Source organism: Osmerus eperlanus, chromosome 27 (assembly GCF_963692335.1).
Source record: "Osmerus eperlanus chromosome 27, fOsmEpe2.1, whole genome shotgun sequence".
Lineage (NCBI taxonomy): Eukaryota > Metazoa > Chordata > Actinopteri > Osmeriformes > Osmeridae > Osmerus > Osmerus eperlanus.
In genome coordinates, this window is record NC_085044.1 from 3,149,719 (window position 1) to 3,162,742 (window position 13,024).

The 13,024-nt window shown below is 42.7% G+C and overlaps 1 protein-coding gene, 1 long non-coding RNA gene and 1 pseudogene across 2 annotated transcripts; all 3 read left to right on the top strand.

Moving 5' to 3' along the window:
• Nucleotides 1-3,317: 3,317 nt before the first annotated feature.
• Nucleotides 3,318-6,061, top strand: LOC134013802 (uncharacterized). Its single transcript, XR_009928977.1, has 3 exons — nucleotides 3,318-3,706; nucleotides 4,971-5,053; nucleotides 5,156-6,061. It is a non-coding gene; the product is annotated as an uncharacterized LOC134013802 (long non-coding RNA).
• A 1,179-nt stretch (nucleotides 6,062-7,240) lies between these two features.
• On the top strand, nucleotides 7,241-8,012 carry LOC134013504 (macrophage mannose receptor 1-like; the record flags this gene model as incomplete). The annotated part of the gene is made up of 2 exons (XM_062453011.1): nucleotides 7,241-7,583; nucleotides 7,780-8,012. Coding segments are annotated over 2 exons (576 nt in total), but the record flags the coding sequence as incomplete, so codon positions are not given.
• A 2,230-nt stretch (nucleotides 8,013-10,242) lies between these two features.
• Nucleotides 10,243-10,892, top strand: LOC134013505 (low affinity immunoglobulin epsilon Fc receptor-like; annotated as a pseudogene).
• Nucleotides 10,893-13,024: the final 2,132 nt, after the last annotated feature.

A 13,024-nucleotide genomic window follows, 5' to 3' on the forward strand; every position in this document is an offset into this window, starting at 1 on the left:
ACACAAGCACCCACAACTACCACACAAACACCCACAACTACCACACAAGCACCCACAACAACCACTGAAACACCCACAACTACCACATCAATGCCCACAACTACCACACAAGCACCCACAACTACCACAGAAACACCCACAACTACCACATCAACACCCACAACTACCACATCTATGCCCACAACTACCACATCAACACCCACAACTACCACTGAAACACCCACAACTACCACAGACACACCCACAACTACCACACAAGCACCCACATCTACCACAGAAGCACCCACAACTACCACACAAACTCCCACAACTACCACAGAAACACCCACAACTACCACACAAGCACCCACAAATACCACTGAAAAACCCACAACTACCACATCAACACCCACAACTACAACCAAAACACCCTCAACTACCACAGAAACACCCACAACTACCACACAAGCACCCACAACTACCACACAAGCACCCACAACTACCACACAAACTCCCACAACTACCACAAAAACTCCCACAACTACCACTGAAAAACCCACAACTACCACATCAACACCCACAACTACCACCGAAACAACCACAACTACCACAGAAACACCCACAACTACCACACAAGCACCCACAACTACCACTCAAACTCCTAAAACTGCCACACAAGCACCCACAACTACCACACAAACTCCCACAACTACCACACAAACTCCCACAACTACCACTGAAAAACCCACAACTACCACATCAACACCCACAACTACAACTGAAACACCCACAGCTATCACTGAAACGCCCACAACTACCACTGAAACACCCACAACTACCACACAAGCACCCACAACTACCACAGAAACACCCACGACTACCACACAAGCTCCCACAACTACCACAGAAACACCCACAACTACCACATCAACACCCACAGCTACCACTGACACACCCACAACTACCACATCAACACCCACAACTACCACACCTACAACTACCACACCAACACCCACAACTACCACATCAACACCTACAACTACCACAGAAATACCCACAACTACCACAGAAATACCCACAACTACCATTGAAACACCCACAACTACCCCTGAAACACACACAACTACCACACAAACACCCACAACTACCACATCAACACCCACAACTACAACTGAAACACCCACAGCTATCAATGAAACGCCCACAACTACCACTGAAACACCCACAACTACCACACAAACTCCCACAACTACCACACAAGCACCCACAACTACCACACAAACACCCACAACTACCACATCAATACCCACAACTACCACTCAAACACCCACAACTACCACTGAAAGACCAAAAACTACCACTGAAACAACCACAACTACCACACAAGTATTCACAACTACCACATCAACACCCACAACTACCACTGAAACACCCACAACTACCACATCAACACCCACAACTACCACTGAAACACTCACAACTACCACATCAATGCCCACAACTACCACATCAACACCCACAACTACCACTGAAACACCCACAACTACCACAGACACACCCACAAATACCACACAAGCACCCACAACTACCACACAAACTCCCACAACTACCACACAAGCACCCACAACTAACACATCAATACCCACAACTACCACACAAACACCCACAACTACCACTGAAAGACCCAAAACTACCACTGAAACAACCACAACTACCACACAAGTACCCACAACTACCACATCAACACCCACAACAACCACTCAAACACCCACAACTACCACTGAAACACCCACAACTACCACATCAACACCCACAACTACCACTGAAACACCCACAACTACCACATCAATGCCCACAACTACCACATCAACACCCACAACTACCACTGAAACACCCACAACTACCACAGACACACCCGCAAATACCACACAAGCACCCACAACTACCACACAATCTCCCACAACTACCACACAAGCACCCACAACTACCACACAAACACCCACAACTGCCACACAAGCACCCACGACTACCACACAAGCACCCACAACTACCACACAAACACCCACAATTACCACACAAGCACCCACAACTACCACTGAAACACCCACAACTACCACACAAGCACCCACAACTACCACACAAGCACCCACAACTACCACACAAACACCCACAACTACCACACAAGCACCCACAACTACCACTGAAACACCCACAACTACCACATCAATGCCCACAACTACCACACAAGCACCCACAACTACCACAGAAACACCCACAACTACCACATCAACACCCACAACTACCACATCTATGCCCACAACTACCACACAAGCACCCACAACTACCACACAAACACCCACAACTGCCACACAAGCACCCACGACTACCACACAAGCACCCACAACTACCACACAAACACCCACAATTACCACACAAGCACCCACAACTACCACTGAAACACCCACAACTACCACACAAGCACCCACAACTACCACACAAGCACCCACAACTACCACACAAACACCCACAACTACCACACAAGCACCCACAACTACCACTGAAACACCCACAACTACCACATCTATGCCCACAACTACCACACAAGCACCCACAACTACCACAGAAACACCCACAACTACCACATCAACACCCACAACTACCACATCTATGCCCACAACTACCACATCAACACCCACAACTACCACTGAAACACCCACAACTACCACAGACACACCCACAACTACCACACAAGCACCCACAACTACCACACAAACACCCACAACTACCACACAAGCACCCACATCTACCACTGAAACACCCACAACTACCACAGACACACCCACAAATACCACACAAGCACCCACAACTACCACACAATCTCCCACAACTACCACACAAGCACCCACAACTACCACACAAACACCCACAACTGCCACACAAGCACCCACGACTACCACACAAGCACCCACAACTACCACACAAACACCCACAATTACCACACAAGCACCCACAACTACCACTGAAACACCCACAACTACCACACAAGCACCCACAACTACCACACAAGCACCCACAACTACCACACAAACACCCACAACTACCACACAAGCACCCACAACTACCACTGAAACACCCACAACTACCACATCAATGCCCACAACTACCACACAAGCACCCACAACTACCACAGAAACACCCACAACTACCACATCAACACCCACAACTACCACATCTATGCCCACAACTACCACATCAACACCCACAACTACCACTGAAACACCCACAACTACCACAGACACACCCACAACTACCACACAAGCACCCACAACTACCACACAAACACCCACAACTACCACACAAGCACCCACATCTACCACAGAAGCACCCACAACTACCACACAAACTCCCACAACTACCACAGAAACACCCACAACTACCACACAAGCACCCACAACTACCACACAAGCACCCACAACTACCACTGAAAAACCCACAACTACCACATCAACACCCACAACTACAACCAAAACACCCACAACTACCACAGAAACACCCACAACTACCACACAAGCACCCACAACTACCACACAAACTCCCACAACTACCACACCAACACCTACAACTACCACACCAACACCCGCAACCACCACTCTGCCACCCACAACTGCATCATCTCCAAACATCTCAACTAGGAAGGTGGAAAATTCAACGGCAAGTGATGTATCTAGTAAGTAAAAATCATGTTTGTTCCTCAATGTATAAAGGTTAATATAACCTGTTAAAGTTGAATATTTACTGTAAGAGTTTACAGTTTTTCTCAGTCGCTTTGGTGCATTTCTCACATCACTATTTACATTTGCACAACAGTTAATGCAGTTCTCAAAACAATTAGTACAAACTGCAAAACCTAGTTGATAACCTGCAAAAGCGTGTCACTTGCTCAAAATGGATAACTCATTCCTCAAAAGCAAGTATTCATGTCAATGAAAGTGTCAGTGTCATCAAGATGAAAAGTCCCGACACCATTGTTTATGAACAAGATAGTCAAATGGCTTTGTCATGTTTTCATTATGACAGTTTACTCTGTAAATGTTTTCCAATGCAAAAAAGTCAGATCTTGGTGACACTACCTGAAAATGCTCAAGACAGCACTATATACTATTTGCACAGCCATTTGAAAAATACAGTAAAGTTACACATTACTGTATTTAGGGAGGTAAATGAGTACAAGACACTGAATATGTACGTTTCACATTTTTACTGCATATGCTCTTTGCAATTCTAATTTGTTCACAGCATTGTGCAAACGAAAAAATACACCCTTATTTACAGTTTTTCTCAGTCGCTTTGGTGCATTTCTCACATCACTATTTACATTTGCACAACAGTTAGTTCAACCTCCACAACATTTAGTCATTTGTGCACATCATAGTAGCAGTTTCTCATTCCTTCCAACAAATTGCAAATGCGTTTGGACATGCATCAATTGCTTTCATACAACTCTCTGCTGTTTTATAACATTAACATTTTCTTATGTCATGTCAGTCAAAATTAACTATACTTGTGAATGCTGAATAGTCATTCCATATAAACCTAATAGTCCTCATTTCATTGTTTGAGTCATTATATACAATAATACATTATTGTCAAAATCTGTCAAGCAAATTTTACAAAGTTTTTTAAAATCTTTCTTTTCAATGATAATGTTATAAAACAGCAGAGAGTTGTATGAAAGCAATTGATGCATGTCCAAACGCACTTGCAATTTGTTGGAAGGAATGATAAACTGCTACTATGATGTGCACAAATGACTAAATGTTGTGGAGGTTGAACTAACTGTTGTGCAAATGTAAATAGTGATGTGAGAAATGCACCAAAGCGACTGAGAAAAACTGTAATTGTGTCAGAATGTATAAGTTTGTGTCTGTGTGCTCACTTGTGTATGTACCTGTAAGAATATGCATGTTCACCAAGTCACTGTGTATCCACAGGAGTCCCAGTTGGACTGACTATGAGGGTGTCCTCTGTGACCAAGCTAAATGAAACCTACATCAAGGAGGTGTTCTTGCAGCAGGTCAGTGTCTCTGTCATTGTTGGACCAGACAGCTTAACACCAATTACAGTTACTCCTCATCAGCTCAAAGTCTCACCGGTGATTCTGTGCCGTTGGTTCCAGCTCCAGGAGGAATTGATCAGACGAGGGCTACCAGCAGACATCACTGTCGGTCTGAGGAAGGTTCAAGCTCTCAGCCCCTGAGGGAAAGAGAACATGGGTCTTGTCAACCCAAATGTGGTCCCACTGAAGGATAATGAAGTTGGATTAAAAATATATTATTGTTCACCAGCACTCAGGCAGGGGCGTAGCCACGTGGTGGCCAGTGGGGGCCACGGCCACCATTGGTCAGAGAATGGCCACCCTGCCGCCCCCCCCCCCCACCTCACAAAAAAGGGTTAGGGTTAGGTTTTTTATTTTTATTTTATAGTCCCTGAGGGAGAGAGAAAATGGGTCTTGTCAACCCAAATGTGGTCCCACTGAAGGATAATGAAGTTGGATTAAAAATATATTATTGTTCACCATCAGTCACATGCTCTTTATGTGTCTTTAGTGCCACCTGGAGGAAAAAGAAGATTTGAACGTTTTTGTGTTCTACTTTCGACTGTACATAGTTGCATGTTGAAGCTTTGTATTTAATGTTTGTATAGATATGTTTATGCATATCTGCGTGCTTATTTTTGTGTCAGAGTGGCAGTAGGCAACCTCTTAGTAGCATTGTTCTGCTACTCAAATCATGTGATTTGTCATAATGCTAAATGATTAAATCTAACCACAGAGACCTCAGTGAAGCAACCATGGAGGCCACGAAAGATGTATTGCAAAATAAAGTTGAATCTGGGAATCACTGTCTCGTCTTTCCACAATACTCATCTCAAACAGGTTCATAACTGCTTTGTCATGTGGATCATTGTTATGTTCAAGGGATTCTCGCCACAGGCAGTCAATCGCTTGATTGCATTAAAGCCCAGTGACTTTTCATAGCCAAGCTGATAGAGAGAGAGAGGAAGCGAGAGAGAGAGAGAAAGAGAGAGAGAGAGAGAGAGAGAGAAAGGAAGAGAGAGAGAGAGAGAGAGAGAGAGAGAGAGAGAGAGCAAAGGAGAGTAACAGGGTAGCAAACACTGACAATTGACACAGACAATATAGTTTAAAATCAAATAAATATACTGTTTAAGTTTGGGGTTGTGTACATTATACACCTTAACAGAAAGGGCATGTAAATACCAACCACATCCTCGATTTGTACCACCTGTTGCTGCAGTTTTTGTGTGTATTTCTTATTTTTTGTAAACATGTCTCCATGAAAATCATCTTCGGAAATGACCAGTTGCAAAATGTATTGTGTAAGGACAGCCTTACACTTACTGTGTAATTGGTTTGACTGCTTGTTTAATATGAATACATTATCTCCATTCCATGGGATGTACCATCTGTGACTGATTACATTTTAATGGCCATCTTTACATTTAGTCATTTAGCAGACACTCTTATCCAGAGCGACTTACAGTAAGTACAGGGACATTCCCCCCGAGGCAAGTAGGGTGAAGTGCCTTGCCCAAGGACACAACGTAATTTGGCACGGCCGGGAATCGGACTGGCAACCTTCAGATTACTAGCCCGCTTCCGTAACCGCTCAGCCACCTGACTCCCCATCTTGAAGCGAATGTCCACCTACAATCATTCAGTAGATATAAAGTCAACAATTATATACTGTAGTTTCTATGATGGACTAACTCATCAAAAGTGAAACATGCTGAAAAGCCCTACATTCTAGTTTTTGTTTTCAATAGATTATATAGCAATAGATACCATACTGGAAAAGTTGAGTACAGTGTAACTTGCTAGCACACACTTGAATCAGTCACGTCATATGACAAATAAGACACACAACGCCAGTAGATACTACATAATGGTCTTTTTACAAACATCTCAGCAGTAACACGTTCCCAAACCTTTCCCTCACGACCAGATGGAATCCTGCTGGGAGAAACACACTGACACACCAGACTGTGTCACATGTTTATCCTCTCAGCCACATAGTTTTAGTCAGGTGTCTTTCTATCACACTTAGTGAGATGAATTCCTTTTTCCACAAGAAATGTGTTCCAGTCAAGTAATAACTTCTTCATATCTAAAAGAGAGATTTATTTCAGGCTACAAAAGTGCATTCTAAATGTTTGGAATGATGATTGTATTTTAACAGACTGAAACAGTACCAGTAATTACATCTGCATCGGTGAGAATAAGACATGGGATGAATCTCGAAGCTACTGTCAGGCGAATCACACAGACCTGGCCAGTGTGAGAGACGAGACAGAGAAGAAGGCACTATTAGAGGCACTAAACTATGAGCCTTGTCAAAAGGAATTCTGGATTGGCCTGAGTAGAGTGAAGTGGCAATGGTCTGACCAGAGTGTCTTTCACATCCAAAACTGGGAAGATAAAGAGCCTAATGGAGGAGACACAGAGAAGTGTGTGGAAATGTGCGGTGAAACTGGACAATGGGATGATGAATCATGTGACGAGACTCAAACGTTCATCTGCTATGATGGTAAGATGATGTAATTCAAACATATTCTTATTCATGACCTACGCTGTGTTTACATCAGCTCTTGCTGTTACATTTGTATGATGGTGTAAAACAGCTTGTAAATGTTGAGTCAGAAAAGAGAGGCAGATTTGGGCAGAGTAATCCTGGTATTGAGATTAATGAAGATATACTCATCTCTCCTCACCTCCCCCTCCAGACGACCTGGTCCTGGTGCGTGAGAACAAGACCTGGGTGGAAGCCCTGAACCACTGCAGACAGCAGAGATGGGATCTGGTGTCCATCCACTCTGAGAGGATCCAGCACTGGGTGCAACGTCGGGCCAGAAACGCCTCCACCCCCTATGTCTGGCTGGGCCTGAGGTACACCTGTATACTGCAGGTCTGGTTCTGGGTGAGTGAACAGGCCCTTTGCATCATTCAAGATCTCTAATGCTTTGCATTCTCATGATTTGCATTTATTTATTTTTGCTTGTGTTTTTCATGCTCTGCTGATGGGTAGTAGATAGCAAAATTAATTACATATACATTCCACTGTGAACACCATCACACAGAGATGCTCTTTACCCATGATGCAAATGATGTAATGGAAAACCGTTATCTTCTGGGAGCATGAATCAGACATTCTGTAGAGGTATTAAACACTCTCCAGGGAGGTGGGGAGGAGACACTGACAGCAGGTCGGAGCTCACATCAGCAGCAGCCACAGCATTCACTCACCCAACATCAGGTAGGATTCATTCAAGATCGTTGATATTATAAAAAAACATTTATACAGGTAAATAGTCATTGATATGAAATTCAATGATGTTAAGTGATAGTGATATAAGTTATTACACACATGTAATAAGGAGGTGTGATGTAAGGAGTATGGATGTTGTAAAAGGGCAGTTAAAGTTGTTTTGTTACCAAAACAAGATCAATGTTAACATCCACTTACCCCTGGAATAGCCTGACCTCCCTCATACCAAGTTTAACTTGTACTGCTACATAGCTCCTATTTAATTGCATAATTCTTACTATTGATAATGCAAATTTGCTACACAGTACTTAATATAGCCTTGTACAATGTTACCATAAGCTATTCTTACTGACTTAAAACAATGTTCTCGATTATCTCATATTTTTGTTTCTTCAAATATACAGTGATGGAGAAATCTGTGTTACTCATGTTGCTTTCCTTATCAGGTACGTTCGTGTGTGTGCGGGGGTATTTTAACTGCGTGTGTGTTTTGTTTATGTCTGTGAGAGCAGTCTGTGTGTTAGTATTCAGAAATACTGATCGCTCCAATGCATTCAAATGTTTTTTTTATATGAAATCGGGCTTCAAACCAGAGGCTGAAACACAATAACAAATAAAATACTAAATTACTACAGAATCTTTTTGTCAGGTGGGAAGGATTTGCATTTATGTAAATCGCCTATTGGAACAGACAAGCATGCACAGTAAAATATCGAGCAGCTACGATCAGAAATACATGTACAAAGTGATCTGTTTGATTGACAGTTGTCCTGTTGTGTGTGTTCTCCATAGGGCTCAGCATCCTCCCCTCATGTCTCTCTTTCCATTATGAGTATGTGAAGGAGAATAAGACCTGGTATGAAGCACAGAGTTACTGCAGAGAGAACTACACTGACCTGGCCACCTTCTATGATGATGCATCCATACCTGATAAAACTGACAATGCATGGATTGGGTTGCATAGTGGCCTTTGGACGTGGTCTCTCAATGGTGAAGTACTTCCTTGTCAGGAAACGTCACGCGATTCTAACTACCCACCCTGGTCTGCTGGAAAACCTGACAGATATTCTCACGAAAATAAGACATGTGTGAGATTGAATACTAAGAATGGAACCTGGACAAAATGCTTCATGTTCAGAAAAGAAATCTTTTGTCTGCTATGATGGTGAGTGGAGAAGAAGTATCATGTTTTTTTTTTTCCGTTTTATTTCAGTTTTAGTCAGTACACCAGTATGACAAATTGTTTCTCCTTCGACCTTCAATGATAAAGAAAATAAATGTATTGTATTTAACCAATGAAAATGTTCTAAGTTCCTGGATTTGACAGTGTAAAGACGTTTAGCAGGCTGCAAACACAACACAGATGTGGCTGGTTAAAAGTTCTTTCTGAAAACACATCCCTTTACATCCATTCATGTTCAGTTCACTGCTTATTTATTTGAGCTATATGTCTGTATTTTTGTCTATTCACACATTAGTCATTCAAGTGATCACATGGTCAGTCACACAGACAGACTGAACAGGGTGGGAATCTCTGTCCACAAAAGTTTATTCAAGTCCATTAATAACTCTAATAATATCTACTTGTGTCATTCCTCTTCATTTTGGGATATGGATTAAATCTTTTCATCTTCAACAGGCAGAAAAGATACCAATCAGTACATCTGCATCTGTGACAAAAAGACATGGAATGAATCTCAGAGCTACTGTCGGGCGAATCACACAGACCTGGCCAGTGTGAGAAATGCTAGAGAGAACAATGAGATAAGGAACCTGTCCTCAAATTGTGATGAAGTGTGGATTGGTCTGAAGTACATCTAATAACTGGCAGTGGTCTGACCAGAGTGTGTCTTCCTTCGAAAAATGGGGTGACGGTGAGCCTAATGGAATGGGTGTCCCCAATAAAGGTGAAATATTCCCAATGGGTGTGGTTAGGAAAGTAGGAGGACTCTGGAATGATGAAGCATGCATAAACACCAATCAACATACAATTTATCTGCTATGATGGTAAGATGATTACATTTAACCAACTTTCTTACTGATGACCAATTCTGAGTTAGCATCAGGTGTTATTTATTTTTTGCATGACGATGTAAAACTGCTTGTAAAGTTTGAGTGAGAAAAGAGGAGCAGATTTAGGCAGAGTAATCCTGGTATTGAGATTAATGAAGATATAATCATTCTCTCCTCACCTTCCAGACGACCTGGTCCTGGTTCATGAGAACAAGACCTGGGTGGAAGCCCTGAACCACTGCAGACAGCAGAGATGGGATCTGGTGTCCATCCACTCTGAGAGGATCCAGCACTGGGTGCAACGTCGGGCCAGAAACGCCTCCACCCCCTATGTCTGGCTGGGCCTGAGGTACACCTGTATACTGCAGGTCTGGTTCTGGGTGAGTGAACATGCCCTGTGCCACCAGAACTGGGCCCCGGGCCACGGGGGCAGCTGGGAGGAGTGGTAAGAAGGCAGGTGCCATGCCGAGGGAGGGGCCACAGCAGTGGGAGGGCAAGAACCAGGCAGAGAAGCTCAACTTCATCTGCACCAGGAAACCTGATGTGAGCTTTAAATGAGTGTCTAAGGAGTCACTATTATTACAGTATTAACTCGTCTTTCAATGTGAGTCTCTCCTATCTCTCCTCTCTCTCCCTCTCATCTCTCTCTCTCTCTCTTCTCTCTTCTCTCACTCTCTCTCTTCTCTATCTCTGTCATCTCTCTCTTCCTCATCTCTCCTCTCTCTCCTATTCTTCTCTCTCCTCTTCTTCTCTCTCTCATCTCATCTCTTCTCTTTCTCTTCTCTCTTTCATCCTCTCTTCTCTCTCTCTCTCTCTCCTCTCTCTCTCTCCTCTCTCTCTCTCCTCTCTCTCTCCTCTCTCTCTCTCTCTCTTCATCTCTCTCTTCTCTCTCTCTCTCTCTCTCTCTCTCTCCTCTTCTCTCTTCCCTTTCTCTCTCCTCTCTCTCTCATCTCTCTCTCTCTCTCTCTCTCTCTCTCTCTCTCATCTCTCTCTCCTCTCTCTCTCTCTCTCCTTCTCCCTTTCTCTCTCTCTCTCTCTCTCTCTCTCTCTCTCTCTCTCTCCTCTCTTTATGCTCGCTCACTTCCCCCACCTGATCAGGTTTACATTGTAGGAGTGATTCCTCTCTTCTCTCTGTTTACAGATTACTAGGATTCAAACTACGTATGTCCAGTTCATCTTGTCATAATCACCTGCTTGAAACAAGAGACGGGAATGCAAACAGCTATTCTGTGTTTTTGCTATTTTAACTTTTTACTATTTCCTAATTTTGTCTGATTCTGAAAACCAGATTCAATCTTATTTATACTTCATTTTCACATGTTAATGTTTATGTTTTAGGGTTTTAGATATAAGGGATTTCATATGTTAGTGATTTAAGGGTATATTTAGACACTTTGTTGTTTCTTTGTGAAGACGTGAAAATTGTAAATCGTAATATATTGAATATGTTTTTCACCTTTTTCAAATTCTGTCAATAAATATTCTGTGTGAAGTGATGGTTTGTGAAAGTGTCCATTCTATTTTAGTTTACTGTGGGAATCAAGTATCCCTCATTTTAGGAAAAGATAAACAGCACATCCAGTTTAACATTATGCTGTGTCAGCAGTTTGCTGGAATAGAATAAACAGCCTTAAAAAGATTAGTTTTAATCCAGAAAGGATGCTTCAGCAACAACCGTTGTAGAGACTCAAACTGTCCAGCAGATGGAGATGGAGGTGTGAAAGGGGGAATGTGTGATCAGATCCCCAGACCAGCTGCTTCCCCCTGGGATAATAACTGGACAGAGAGCCTCAGTGTGATAGCTCCTCCTCCTATTCTCTCTCTCTCTCTCTCTCTCTCTCTCTCTCTCTCTCTCTCTCTCTCTCTCTCTCTCTCTCTCTCCTCTCTCTCTCTCTCTCTCTCTCTCTCTCTCTCTCTCTCTTCTCTCTCTCTCTCTCTCTCTCTCTCTCTCTCTCTCTCTATCCTCTCTTTAACTTTAACTCATCATGTTCTGCTATTTACACTGACATCAAAATCACCTTTTCCTGACATCTTTGCAGATTCCAATACTGGCAGTATGGTAAAAAAAGATACAAAATTATATTCCATGACAGATATCTATCATATCATATCTATCATTTGTGGATGTATTTTCTAATGAAGTGACATAAACCAGGCTGACAGATTACTCAATCATACTGGACCTTTAAGCAGTGTTGTAGAACATAATGCACAGTCTATTATACTACTATCGTTGCGCATTGTGTTGCCTTCTGGTATGAAATGCACTTTATAAATAAAGTTTGATTGATTGATTGATCCTCTGACAAAAGTCACCTTTTGTTGCTGGAAATGTTTCCCAACGCAGAATCTCATGTTTCATTTTCATTTTTTTTTTTTTGATTTAGAGCTGTTAATGCCGGTGGATGACAACAAATTGTCACAAGCTAATGTAGCTGTTCCTGCTACACGAGGCGTTGTTTGTCCTTAAATGAGAAACACAGAGAGACACCTGTGACTGCGTACAGTACCTGTGCTAGTCCTCACATGCGTATGGTGGCATTTGCACGCGTACTGGATTTGCGTATATGTACTTGCTTTTGTGTACGTGTGAATTTGCATTCATTTACTTACTTGTACTTTTTCATGCTTTTTCAAGCTAAATATCATAAACAAATTTCCCCTGTGAACATCACACAAAGATGCTCTTT